Source organism: Musa acuminata, chromosome BXJ3-9, assembly GCF_036884655.1.
Source record: "Musa acuminata AAA Group cultivar baxijiao chromosome BXJ3-9, Cavendish_Baxijiao_AAA, whole genome shotgun sequence".
In the NCBI taxonomy this organism is placed as follows: domain Eukaryota; kingdom Viridiplantae; phylum Streptophyta; class Magnoliopsida; order Zingiberales; family Musaceae; genus Musa; species Musa acuminata.
The window spans coordinates 7,616,544-7,630,916 of NC_088357.1; the positions used below are offsets into that span (position 1 = coordinate 7,616,544).

Below are 14,373 nucleotides of genomic sequence, written 5' to 3' on the forward strand. Positions count from 1 at the left end.
CCGTGTCAGCGGAATGGATAAAGAACAATAAAAGAAATCCTCCGCACACACGAAGAGGGAGAGCGCGATGGCCTCGATTCCCTGCACTCTGTATTATCAAATCCCTTCTTTTTCTTCCTCTTCTGCTTCTTCCTCTTCGGTGAGGCTGAGCTCTCCCTTTGTCGCTCTCACGAGGCGGCTCGGATGGTTCAGGGCCTCCGAGATGAGATCCAAGTTGGGGCCGGAAACCAACGGGTCGAGATTTACCTGCTGGTTTCGATTCGGGAACCGCGGCGTCGATGCCGAGGGCGCCGGCATCTACGGGAGTCAGACGCGGGATGATTTCGATCGGGACGACGTCGAACAGGTGAAACCCCTGCTCCTGATGTCTGTACATACATCTCTTTTCCATTTTGGCTTTGGTCGTTTATTCGCCAAAGTAGTGATATCATGCTCTATGCTGGGTCTCAAAGTCTGGAGTGGAGGTGTATTAAATGTTTGAGGAGAGGATTCAAGAGCTGGAAGTCACGAAGTTTGGAAATCTATGCTGGGTCTTAAAAAGATCTTCTTTTTTCTTTTTTGCATGGAATTGTATGTTGTGTAATTACAAGATAAACATGAGTATTTGACAGCTTGAATCAAAAGAACTTTTGGTTCGAGTTCCGGCGACCAAACGGATGAATGGTGATCAAATTCCATATCAATTTCAGTTTGGTCATCATCTATGACATATTGCCAAACGTAGTGAGACTGTAGGAAAGAAGGATAGTTGGCCTGAGTTTTTGTAAATGCTGCAGACTATGGAGAGCAGCAATCTGCCGATGGCAATGAAGGATGAAGAAAGATGTCATATGAAGAGGAAGTGCATATGGATGCCAATAAATTAAGTATATAAGGTTTTTAGCTTGGACTGGGTTCACCACAATTGACTGATATAAGATTTCTGCACATAGAAAAAGAATGGGTCTATTGAATTTTGGCAAGATTAAGAGGACTTTTAAGACAAAAGCTATTAGGAAACTAATTTTTTGTATATGAATATATGTATCTTTATGTGAACCACAGATCAAAGTTTTCCACCCGAAGGTTGTATCATGGCATGCTAAGTCAGTGACAACTATTAATATTATGGTGCCAATTTTGGCTTGTTTCTATGGGCACAAAGGACATCCTGACCGTGTCATGCTGAGCCACATCATTATGAGCCATATTATGCTGGCAATATCGAAAACCTAGTATGGAGATGGAGTAATTCTGCATAAATGGCAAGGGACTTTTGCTTATTGCTACTTTATTTTTGCTGCATTCTTAACTTCTGGTAGGATTCCACAATCTAATTTGGTCTCCCAATTTTCTGATACTATCCGTATGTCATTATCAAATGTAAGGGGAATAAAAATCATATTTAATACGGTAAACAATTACCATGGATGTGTCTAGTACTTGTTGGAGATGAGACCTGTTTGTGCTACCTATGCAGTATTTCAATTATATGGGAATGCTTGCCGTGGAGGGTTCATATGATAAGATGGAGGCACTACTAAGCCAAAACATCCATCCTGTGGATATACTGTTGATGTTGGCTGCGTCTGAAGGTGACAAACCCAAAATTGAAGAATTGATGAGGGCAGGTGCAAAGTATGATGTCAAAGATGCAGATGGAAGAACAGCTCTCGATAGAGCAGCCAATGAGGAGATCAAGGAGTTAATTTTGGGGTTCTCTGTTCAGAGAGCTTGAACAAGAATTTGCTTCATCCTAATCCTGTAATTTATCATTCTCTTCTTTGTTGTAGATTGGTGCATCTGTACCTTTTTCAAACAAAGTAGCAACATGTTGGTGGATGTTTGTAATGGATTAAAGAACCTTTTCATTTCCCCATTGCCAACACACTAAATGCATCCTGAAAAGGTTTACTGCAAAATTTTGGATCTCAGTTTAGTTTAGGTCAGCTCAAAAGAACTACCCCGGAATCATGGCACTTTGATGTCATTTAGGTCCCTTCAATTGGCTGGCAGACGCTGGATCAAACTAGTCTCTGTATCTACTTTCCCATTTTTATTCACTGTTGCCGCAAGAGCATTCATACAAATAGAATTGAATCAAAATTGTACCTTTCTTTAACATACTCTACTGTGAACAAATAAACAAAATTTCTCAGTTCTTGATCTTGTGTAATCATATCATTTCATCTAGTAGGCATATAATGTCTTATTTGTAGCTAAGACTAAAGTGTATTTGGCAGATGGCAACTGTATCTCAACTTCGGATGGGAGCAGAGAGCGTTTTGCAGAGCAACATCTACTGTTGATCCCTTGCGAAACAGTGAGTCATACAAATGGCATATGAACTCAGATAGATCTTCTTCGTAGTCACCATTCCAGCTGATCGAGTGTTCACCACCTTTCTCTCCATCACCATCTTCCCAGTCACTTGCGGGACTAACTGGTTCTTGTTCGCCCTCTTCATCTCCAATCTCAAACCTTCCATTCTCAAAGCCATTATAATCACTTGTGCCACGGAACTGTATGGACTTCATGTCAGGAGGCTCGATCGACGATGAGACAACAGCTTTGGCGCCTGAATCTAGGAAAGCTTTCACCAAGCTTGGAGCAAGCCCATACTTTCCGGTGCATATTATGATTCGCCCTCTCCATGCTCCAACCTGGTGATATGAATTCAGAGATTAAAAGCAGTAAGCTTGACAATACACATCTATAAAGAAAGATTTAGACAATCATATAAGCAGAAGAAATAGATCGGACAAGTTAGCTTGTGCTTGAACAACTTAGATGTATAATTCTCTCGGTAGGGAGCTGATTGTTGACCCATTATATCTATCAAAAAGATCGTTTGCTTACAATCGGTCAACCATTGAGTACATCTATATCTAAATTACATGAAAGAGGAAGCAATCAGAAACATAAATTTTGATGCTCCTATAGCCATTTTCCTGAGGTCACAGAATATGCGTGCCTACAAATTTCCAATTTCCAAGGTTTCTGTAGAAACCAACACATTCACTAGGTCTCAACTTTATACAACTCAACAACCCATAAAAGAATCATCCTTGAAAAATTGTTTTTGACAAACTACATGTAGAGCTACTTGCATTGCAGAAGCCACACTACCATGAACATGGATGGAACATGACTTCATATATGAGAATATGAAGGTTACAGCACATGAGCTGAATGTTGCTTATGGATTAATATAATTAATTTTATTTTTCCAAGAAAAGATGAAGAGATGAACTCTATTCGGCAATGAAAAATTAGAACCAAGGCAAGTTATGAATCGATGCTTCAGTATTGGTTGGTGGAAATACACTAACCCATCTCCTGACTCAACCACAGAACATAAATCCAAAGCTAATAGGGAGAAACATTTTGTTGATATTTGTTTATGATAAGTGAAAAAAAGTCCAACCAAAAATCAGAACTATTTCAACCATAGGAGCAAGTAATCCCTGTGCATCTGAATGTAATATTGATTTTTCATAACAAATGGACTAACAACATGCCAAAATGAACTTATAATTTCACACAGGATGACTTCAGGGGGCACTACCTCATGCCCTCTAGATGTGACAAAATGAGAAATTTGAAAGGTCGCGATATCAAACTTAGATTTACATAAATGCCAATTCAAGTCTCTAATTGAACTTCGAAAGGAAACTATCTAGAAAAGAGTAGAGATAACCAAAGTCACCAAAAGGTATGGACTCTTTATTGAAAGAATGCAAGAAAGGGCACAAACTCTTTGAAAGATGGACACAGATTTGCTGGATAAGATGTGAAGGACATGCTGTCTTTTTTTGCAAAGCCTGTGGTTCCTGTTTGATCAGCACAAATAAAAGTTTTTGGCTTTTTACTCAAAATATTTATTAAGATGTGCAATGACTAATTCGCTATTAGCTACAAAGAATTATGACAGGAAAAATCATGAGAAAGTACAGCAATGTGGCCACTTATTCAGACATAACAACAACACTATCCAAAAGCACCAACATGCACTCAACACAGTATCAAGCATGGTAGTTGCATATTTTTCTTCGTACATAAAGTAACAGCAAACCACGCTAAAACTTACCATCCAACGAACATCTTCAGATGTCAAGTGAACAGCAGGAACTGTTCTCCGAAACATGCATGCACCAATTTCTTGGTTATCCTCCATTACCTCCAGTCGTCATCATGATAGTAAACATATCATGTTAGTTTCATAGTAAAGACAAACAGATATGAAATTGTCATAAGAAGAAAGAAAATACATACTTGTGTCTGGCGTCCTATATATCGGTGGAGTATACCTCCAACATGAAAGCATCGCCATTTTGTAACCAGGTCAGCAACAGATGAAACCTTAGCTAAGGAATAAGCTTCCATTCTATTTCTTCCTCGCACCAATGAAGTCTGGCTCAATTGAACACTCTGAAGAAATCTATCTGCAAGCTCGCCTGGTTCAGCGACCACAAACACATCATTCTGCCAACTGACAATTTACAGAATCAGGAGGTAATTTATAACAGATGAGAACCTTAAATAATATAGCCAGGAGGAAGATCCTAACCTTAGTATTGAACCTGTTGAGTCATTTTGAAGAGCCAAATGTATGATGCCTACTTGAGGCAAATTCTGCAATTTTTCATTTATTGATTGTGCATGTAGAGAAGGCTGCAATGAAGCCAATGGAGATGCCGGTGGTGACATGGATGTTAGCCCAGTTGGATGACCATCCAAGCTAAGAGGTGGAACATGATCAATCTGATTAATTCGCTGGGGTCCACATTCAGGACTACGTTGAAGTGGATTTGATGGGAAGCTTCCAGTAAATAATGGTGATGTGAATGTTGTAGGAGACCTAGTTGCAGGCTTGGAAAATCCTGAAGTCTGATTTGTCAGAGAGAGCCTAATGCCTTTACTAGCACAGAACTTCTCAAGAGACCGGGCATGATAATTAGTGTTTCCAATATCAGGACTATATGAAGACTCTACAAGAAGCACCATCCTCCTCCATCCTAATTGAGGGCTGCTTTCATCGAGCCCTTGGAGAATAAAAGAAAAAAAAAAATATTATTAATAGAACATAAGGGAAAAAATTAGATGGGTTTGACGTTAATCTGATCCTAGTAGCAAGTCCTTGATGACACATACCTGTATTTGATGGTTTTGACTTAGAAAATTGTTGACTATTTAACCCTTCAATTAGTTTTTCTTCATTTTCTCGTGGAACCAGCCGCTCACAGACATTCTTGAAAAGCTGACAATTTTTTTGAATATACTCCTCTGTTGCTGCTTCCAACTTAAGCCAGATAGCAGGATCGGTCTCATCAAGCTCCATATCAAATCGCTCATCAACTGTTAGCAGAGAAAGTAGCAACTACATCACATGGACACTTTGGTTTCTTGACTTAGCATACTAGAAAACTTGTACCTCATATTTTTCACACTCAACTACTAACCTGGGTTGAACCGAAAATACTGCACTTCAGGAATCATTGGTAGTAAAGTCTCCAACACATCCTCCACTCGATCTACAGAGCATGCACTCTCAATCAACACTTGTCCGGTATCCAAATAACGCCAGCCACCTTTTCGAGCCTACACAAATAAATCATTTTTAATGAAATTAAGTTTGTTTAGCATTGTCATCAATAGTCCATTGATACCAGTGATTCATTCATGAATCATGGAGATTAACGAGTGAGCCTTAACTACTGTGCAATAGATATTAAATTATTTAACCAAGACTAAATTTTGTTCTTGTTATGGATGAGCCAATAGTATTGAAGCACTGAGCTAAATTTCATCTGATATATGCAGAGTATAGTTATAAAGCCAGAGGAAATGCATTCACGCAAAAATTGAGGAAGATTGAAAAAGCTAAGAGAAATAAATTACTTTGGTTGGGACTGAACCACATCCTATAGAAACCAGACAGTCAATGCGTGCATCAGGCCATAAAAGCTGTGCTTCCCTTATGGAAAATATGGTTGGATTATTTGCTACAATTGCTCCATCTTGCCAACGATTTACACCTGAATTTCAGGAAAGTAAAATAACAGTCACATAAAAAGTACCAAAGTTTCTTTTGAGGGCAAAATCAAGCACATGAATTGTAAGAATTTAAAGTGAGATTAAAGAAGAACATATTAGGAAACAAGAAACGATTACCATCTGAGAAATCATCAAGGTAATACGGAGCAGCAGAGGATGCTCTTATAGCTTCCCATACTCGATGCTTGCAGCTCCCAATAAAAGCACCACGCCGGCCAGCAATTTGTGCACCAGAGGCAGTTGTTCCAGTTGTAGTAACTGCAGGAGTTTCAAGCATTCCTAATGGCAACTCTGGAGTGCCAACTGGATACTACAGAAGGAAAAGGCTCCGTTACCTACCAATGGAATATATTTCGAAACAAGAAACAAAACTACTATATGCCAATTTCAAATTCCAATCATCAATGAAAGTTGTAAACCAAAAAGGAAGGATTTACCACGGACATCTTGAAAACATAATAATACAAATGGTGATTGAGCTAATCAATAATGGAATCAAAATCTACATAGTTACTAGGACAATTAACTAATTTAGACAAGTTATCTAGAAATATAACAGCGTAGAAGTCTTTTGTTTGCCTATAAGTTGCAAGACTGAGGCAGAACAGAAACAACAGCACAAGTTCTAGTCTAAGACAATATTTAGATCATTTTGGAGTAACTTGTCTACCGTAAACTATGAAAATGTGCAAGCCCACCTAGGGTCCAGCTTTTGAAGCATAATACAGCAATGAAATTATGTGAAAATAATCTATGTCTAAGGCAAAACTCATAATTGCCTAAAAATTCTACCGATTCTTATATAGATGTGTTCTTGTTGCATGAGATACTCTGATGCTTCTCAATTTCAATGTCTATGCTTTTCTTGCAATAGAAACTTGATTAGGCATCCTCTCATTGAAGAAAAGCCTTGATGCCACTCGATGTAATGACCAACCAAAGCTAAGGTTTCAAATACCAGTCCGACACCAGTTTTGACAACCATCGGACTGATGCAGTGCCAATATACTGAATACTGATTAGTACAGTGACCTATATCATCCGGTATCACTAAAAATTAGTGAAAAAGAAAATGCTGAGTGATACAAAGCTTGTGGTCCATTACCAAAGCTTGGTTGGTTTGACAAAAAAAAAAATAGTACATAACAGTCCAAATGGTATTTGAAAACCTAACTAGAGCTTTTGATTTCTAAACTCAATAGTAAATATTTTATATAAGATTCAGTGTGTCAAGATGCCTCATTATTTACCATAGTTTTAACCTGTTGAAAAGATACTATTCAACAAATTAAAACTATGGTAAATAATTAACAAATAGACTAAATGATGGAAATGCACAACAAACAACCAAAATTATTTAGTGAGAAGTCACAACTAAGTCATTATAATAATATATGAATAATGACTCACTTTTCTGCCCATGTTGTTACAAGACCCATTTAGCATTCAACTTTAGTGTAACTATTTTTGGCAGTAGGGGCAAGATAAGTTATATTGCAAATCTAAGAGGATAGAGAAGTGGCATGATCTGTAAATGTCATCTCCGAAATGAAGAAAAAAATTCATTGTGAGAAACCATATCTTCAATCCTATGTATGATAAAAATATGTTTTTCAAGATAGAATATATATAACCATGCATATGAACCAGCAAAGTACATACTATAAAGTCACAAACCTGATAATTTCGGAATACAAATGGTTGAGCCGGTGTCACACTAACTAGAGTAGATACTACAAATACTTTTGGAATGTTCTTCACAGCAGATTCTATTAAAAGATTACCATCTTCATCAGCACACATCTCTTTCAACAACCTCTCGAATTGATCTGCGCTATGCTGCAAGTTTTGATATAAGGTATACTGCAGTACAGAAACAAATATGTTGAGAAAAAACATAGTAAGGATCTCCATACCTTTGAACCATGTACAACTACTCTAAAGCTTTGTGATGAACTTTTGAAGAGCTGATCAAGCTTCTCCATCCACGTTGCAGCTTCATTGTCCTTAGGAGTAGGTTCAGCAAAGACAAGTTTTCCTAAGAGATAAGAGCAGCAATGGAAAAGTAACTGTGAAAACTAAATTCAACATAAGAGGAATAGTATATTCCACATTCCAGACTTTTTACCAAGTTCTTTGTATATATCTTCACATTGTTCCAAGGTCATTTGTTTAATACCAAGAGCTACTGCAAGCATACCACCTGTTGATGTACCACATATCAGGTCAAACATTTCATGAATACGCTTTCCAGTTCCTTGTTCAATTTGTTTAAGCATCTGAACTGTTGCTAGGCCCTTCATACCACCACCATCCATTGACAGTATACGCAGTCCTTGCTTTCCCACTGGCTTTCTTTTTACTGCTCGCTGCAGGTTCTCGTTTTCACCTGAATTTAACACAACAAAATTATAGTTATAGTTTTCTCGGATAATATCCAGATCATGTATGTACACTTTTGAGTAAAAATCAGATGCATAGTGCAAATTTGAGATACCAAGAATTGCCAAAGCACGTGCCGCAGCCTTGTTCACACGTGGCACAGGTGTCACTGTAAGGCGTAATAGAAGTTCATGCAGGCTTTCAGATTGAGATAGAATGCGACGATTTTCTGAACAGAAACCTAAATTGCCTAATGCCAATAATGATAGACGTTGCACCTAATAAAGTGAAAGTAACAGAAGTTTAGTTTGGACAAACTTTCATATAAAAATAAAATACAACATCTTCTATCCAAATAGCCTTACCTCTGTGCTCTTATGTGCACAAAGTGCTTTGAGAGGTTTGAGTACATCCTTTGTCATCATCTTTTGTGCAACGCTATCAGAGGCAAATGCTAATGTGGCCAGAACTTGCAATACAGAGGTTAGTTCTTCTTGGTCAATTGATCTCAAAAGTAATTCAATAGGTTTCATAATGTCAGACTTAATCAACTGCATTGCCAAAGAAACATCAGCTGCCAGTGACGAGAGAGCAAAACATGCTTGTTCAACCTGCAACTCATCAGAGGTGTTTGAAATGTTCAAACATATGTCCAAAGATAAACTAGATACCCAATAAGGCATTCCAGTAACTACATACCACATGCCGATCATCACTATTTATCATACTTATCAGCTGCCGTATAGCATTCCCTTCTTTACTAATAGCCACATGATTAGTATGATCTTGCGTGATTTTAGCTAATGCAGAGGCCAGCAAAGGATGATGACATGAAGAGAACCGGAAAATAAGAGAGAAGAAGGCACTGAGTTTGTGTCTTGATGCAATAAAATAGGAGCTGTTTTCCATCTGTAATGACCAAAGAGGGTCATAACACCAGATACTAAGCAGGAACTGTGGAAGATTAGTGAATATTGCAGCGATCAATTACCTCTATATGCACATTCACTGATTTCAGATTTTCAGTTGCCTCAATTCTTATATTAGCAAGTGATAAATGCCGAAGATTGTGCAACGGTAAAATTTCTGGAAGAAACTCAAGAGGATTACCAAACAGTCTCAGAATGCGAAGCTCAGCCATAGCCCTGCCATAGAGCTGAAGAGAAATGTTAAGGCTAATAGTACACTGAGAGACACAAAACAACATGACAAGATAACAACAAATATTCCAGCTACATGACCTGAAATCCAGAAGTGGTCTCACAAGTTTATTATGTTCCAGTGATAGTTCAACCAGCAAAACACATTGCCGCAACTCAACTGTTCAAAAATAGAAAAATATAATAATGTAATACAAGTGCATCCACCTAAAGCATTATCCAAATTGGAGAGTCAACAACTTAACCAAATTGACAAAGAAAGATCTTTCGTATAGGACATATAACATCGAAGCTCACCAGGGACAGAACTAAGCATATTGTTGTCAACTCTTAGCACCTTCAAATTTCTCAATTCACCAAGCTCTGGTGGTAGAAGCGATAACTTATTGTTATCAAGATATAGCTTCTCGAGAAGTGGCAGTTTTGTTAGCTCCACTGGAAATACCTGTTAAATCTTAAAACAGGTTATATTAATAGGTGTGTGTTTGATAGCTACATACTAAGTATATTGGCACAAAGATGTTAGTATGGCACCAGATGACAAGTCGCATTAGATTGTATGACAACAGAGCACAAAACGAACTGATAAAAACTGTATTAAATAGCAACGTCTAGCTGGGACAGGAAACATATATTCTAATGTGTTAGAGAATAACAATGTATTGTTTTAGAGTAAAAGAAAAATGCACAAGCCAGATCAAATGGCACCATAGCGTGTCCTTGAAAGCTTGATTCTAATTTCTATAATTATAGAAAATCAATAAAGAACCCAAAAATGATTACTACTAATTATTCCCCTCCAAATTTCAACTCAAACCCAACTAACCTTCAAGCAGTTTGTTTTAACAATTGTGCCATGGAATCAAGAACAGATCATCATACGTCTATGTTCTTAAACAATTTTATATTATATTATATTATATTATATTATATTATATATATATATATATATATATATATATATATATATATATATATAATAAAATCAGCTTTGAGACTATAAAGCACAATGATGATTGTCAAGATTGTGATAAAAAAACCCACAAACAGAGAGCACAGAGGATCACGATACAATGACAATGACAAAATCTGTCAAATCAAGTAAATCGATCACGCAAAAGATATATATTTTCGAACATGAAGCGGCATGAACTCACCCACAAGCCGCAGCCGCACAGGCTCAGCGTCGTCACACTCTTCCAGTGATCAACCAACACCTGAACCCCATCTGCGGGCGCGGATGGCGTAAAATTGGACCGAATCAACCGCGTCAGGACGCCGGCCCCATCGTTCTGCTGGCCCGACCCGGCCACCTTGGACAACCGCACCGATCTCAGGGGCTCCCGCCGCTTGATGACCTTCATCTCCACCCCGACGCAGCCGAGCTCCTCGTCCCCATGCAGATCCAACACCACCGTATCCTGCGGTGGCTGAAGCGAGGCCATGAGCTGGGACCGGAGGCGGAGGGCTATCTGCTCCTCGTCGTCGCCAGCGGTCCAGTCGAGTTCGATTCGGAACCCCAGTTCCCCGGACGGAAGGCTGTGGGGGGAGAGAGGCTGAGGCGGTGACGGAGGAAGCGGAGGTACAGGGGAAGGAGGTGGAGGAGGAGGGCGGGGGGGGAGGTGGTGGTCGTCGTCGTCGGCATTGGCGTCGGATTCGCCGTAGTCAAGCGCGAGGTGGAAGATCTCGGAGGGGCGCTTCCACCCCAATCCCCACGATTGCATGGCCTCCTCTACTAGAATTCTCGGCAGGTTTCGAGGGGATTCTGGTTAGGGTTTGTAGCGTCGACGGAAGAGGAGGAGAGACCGGAGGAAAGAGACGGCCTTCCGTTTTGCCATTTCGGTTTTGGTTTCTGTTGTGTTCTGTGCGGGACACGCAGTCGTTACGTTCGAATCATGGCAACGTGTAATAACTAGAAACGCGGGGAGGGTCGTCGTATGGGCCTTCGCCATAATGGGCCGTAAACATGTCGATGGGCCTCTTTAGGCCGCAAACGAGGCCGTCAACATGCGGAGATTGTACAGATGTCCATGTGACTTAAGGGTTTTCTTCGCAGAGCAGAGGATGACTAAGGGGGGGGTAATTAATACATTAGATTGTACAGATGCATCAGTGCAAGTGGTCTCCTTTCGGGTACTATACATCTATCAATGGTGGCAAACAAAAGGGTCGGGTCGTCCGAGATGCTGCTCACCACCACATGGTGAGGTGGTGATACTTCTTGTTTCTCTTGCTGGCTGCTTTGTTTGCTTAGGAATCCAGACAGAGGTGATCTAGTCAGCATCAACTTATACGCATTACCAGTAAAAATGCTTTGAATCAATTGGTGGGTGGATTCATCTGATAAAACCATGTTGTCTACAGCATGCTCTTTATAATAATATCAAAGGGCAATCATGTCATCGTGGATTTTATTTTCGAAAAGAAAACACAAATTACAGGTAAATTATAACTCGTGTATGAATTTTGTATGCACTTTGAAGGTATAAATTTCATGAAAGCATTATTATACCTGACCTAACTAATTTACACAGCCCAAAGGTCTACGAAACCAGTCAAATGATGGCCAACCTTGTCTCTGTATTTGTGCATGTCAACATGGGTATCACATGAAACACCTGCGAGAAATGGCCATGCTGATTTTGGATTTGCCCATGTGTGACAACCGTGATGATTTCAGCCATTGGCTCAGTTAGCTTTTGAATGGACGATGATGAGATGTGGGTGATCCACCGTCTGAATGATAAGACAAGACAACGTGACATGAATGACATGTCTACAAGATAACGATGATCACCATCTTCACACACCACGTGATCCGAATGACAAGATAACGGTGAGGCTCGGGTTACTATCCCAAATGCTACGTTGATGACTCATATAAGTTATGAGTGATCACCATCATTGATGATCACCATGACTCATCAATCTATAGAGGCACCGGTGAGACTCTAAGATACTACCCCGAATTTTGTTCTCGTGATGCCGCTATATCTTAATAATAGTGTATCCGAACATGTTTTTATAAATTAATATTAATTTTATATGAGATTAATCGGGATGTTATTATTAGTAAACTTATTACGTCGTGATCGAGGAGTCAACATGGCTTGGTCCACTGGTCGATGTTCGGAGTTCTCGGTCGGTTGGAAAAAGTGTTGGAGTCGGCTAGATCAGGGGTCGGGACGACTACGCCTCCGAGTGTGGCCGAGTTCTTGCACATAGGCCCTGGTCGGGGAGGTTCCCAACCTGGGCCTCCAGTAGATTAAGTCAGTAGACTTGTTTTTCTCCTTTTTCCTAGCCAGGTGCCGATCATAGGTTTTTATACTATTGCTCAAGGATCGATCGTACGCAGACTTAGCGCGACGATCGACCCCCGAGTGACGAGATGGTACTTTCGTGCAACCGTCGCTCGGTATGCGTGGAGTGGCACCATACGATATAGTCTCGAGCTTTTCGAGGTGGGACTTGCTGAGGGGGGCCCTCCCTATACGTCGACATTGGCATGACGTGGCATGGGTCATGACATGGCCAGGATCCAATATGTCCTATCAGTTATAATCTCATCAGCATTTTCTAAACCCCTTTTATTTTCTTCAAAGAAATATAAAATAAAAAAATACTAAGAAAAACCAATAAAAGTTTTCAAAAATTTAGATGATCAGAAAAATTAACCCCATCTACAAATTTAAAAAACCGACCGAAATTAATTGTAAAAAATTCCCAAAGAAATAAATGCCGCATCGTCTGAAACATGAAATGAAGTCAGAAACTAGCAAGTAAATAATCTTTGGGGATTGATTAATTCCTTGTATTGTTCTCAAGTTCATCACTCGCAAAGAACAAGCAGGAAGGCTGTAGAGTCAATCGTCGTTCTGTATTCGAAAGCACCATCATTCAATTCTGCTTGGACCTTTGTCAGCGAAATGGCACATCGTGGCTGTCAATATTGAATCTTTGTAATTTTTATGACAGGGAATGAAGAAAACAATGCCTCGTGATGGTTTGAATTAGATGAGTCGATTGAAGGCTTGTTCTGTGTCGCTCTTTCAACGATGCTAAGAAAAGTCAACCCTTTCTTTGGTAGTGCTAAATTCTACTGAATTGTTGCAGCAATACTTCCTACAAATCTGGCCGGTGCTTAATTCAATATCAATAATACCAAAGTTGTAGAGAGAATATAAATATTATATAAGAAGGAATATATATCTATACTCGTACACATTCATCGATACGAAAGACTTACGTATCTTCGAAATATTGATCATGTAAAGCTAAAGTATCGATCGCATCATTATTTTTCTATCATTAATAAAATAAAATAGAAGAAGTATATAGGTCTTCTACGCTACTTAGCAAATCATTGCTCAAATGTTTTTCTAGGTAGAATTAAGTTATTATACTAATTAGGTCATAAATAAGATAAAAAAAATTACACAAATATTTAAGCTCCAATGAAGAACTAAATGAAGAAAAAAAAGGGTCTGATCTGATGACTCATGACTGCAACAATGTTCCACTTTGACCCGTTGTTCTCTTTTTCCATGTCAAGTTTTGACCTCTACGATTAGTGCATTAATTACACATTAAGGAACACAAGTCATTAAGAGAGGAAATCATTCGAGTAAATTTGTAGAAGAACAAATGCCTTGACACTGACTTGGTAAAGGTGAATACTACATCTTATAAGATGATGGATCCAAAGTGATGATAGCTAAGTCTTCTATGTAGAATTTTAGATGGAATATAAAATGATATCGGATCCATTTTTTAAGGGATCTATCTATCTGTGCCA

General features: G+C 39.1%; 2 protein-coding genes across 2 annotated transcripts; one reads left to right on the top strand and one right to left on the bottom strand.

The window, feature by feature from the left end:
• The first annotated feature begins 13 nt into the window (after nt 1–13).
• On the top strand, nt 14–1,850 carry LOC135648417 (protein LHCP TRANSLOCATION DEFECT-like). Its single transcript, XM_065166102.1, has 2 exons — nt 14–346; nt 1,460–1,850. Exons 1-2 carry the CDS (start codon nt 68–70, stop codon nt 1,715–1,717), a joined length of 537 nt encoding a protein of 178 aa, XP_065022174.1. The 5' UTR covers nt 14–67; the 3' UTR covers nt 1,718–1,850.
• Nucleotides 1,851–2,078: 228 nt separating this feature from the next.
• LOC135648416 (phospholipase A I-like) lies at nt 2,079–11,296 on the bottom strand. The gene is made up of 18 exons (XM_065166100.1): nt 10,736–11,296; nt 9,876–10,023; nt 9,660–9,738; nt 9,410–9,563; nt 9,118–9,327; nt 8,784–9,029; nt 8,534–8,696; nt 8,165–8,425; nt 7,953–8,074; nt 7,714–7,875; nt 6,154–6,346; nt 5,881–6,017; nt 5,442–5,580; nt 5,134–5,337; nt 4,550–5,024; nt 4,255–4,471; nt 4,070–4,159; nt 2,079–2,642 (listed from the first exon to the last, which is right to left on the bottom strand). The coding sequence occupies exons 1-18, from the start codon at nt 11,021–11,023 to the stop codon at nt 2,205–2,207; spliced, it is 3,726 nt and encodes a 1,241-aa protein (XP_065022172.1). The 5' UTR covers nt 11,024–11,296; the 3' UTR covers nt 2,079–2,204.
• Nucleotides 11,297–14,373: the final 3,077 nt, after the last annotated feature.

Excerpts from the sequence above, each read along its gene's own strand:
- LOC135648417 (XM_065166102.1), top strand. The coding sequence starts at position 68 with ATGGCCTCGATTCCCTGCACTCTGTATTATCAAATCCCTTCTTTTTCT. Across the intron at positions 347-1,459 it reads ATCGGGACGACGTCGAACAG|TATTTCAATTATATGGGAAT; the intron begins GTGAAACCCCTG and ends CTACCTATGCAG.
- LOC135648416 (XM_065166100.1), bottom strand. The coding sequence starts at position 11,023 with ATGGCCTCGCTTCAGCCACCGCAGGATACGGTGGTGTTGGATCTGCAT. Across the intron at positions 8,426-8,533 it reads ACGTGCTTTGGCAATTCTTG|GTGAAAACGAGAACCTGCAG; the intron begins GTATCTCAAATT and ends TGTTAAATTCAG. Across the intron at positions 5,025-5,133 it reads GTCAAAACCATCAAATACAG|GGCTCGATGAAAGCAGCCCT; the intron begins GTATGTGTCATC and ends TTATTCTCCAAG.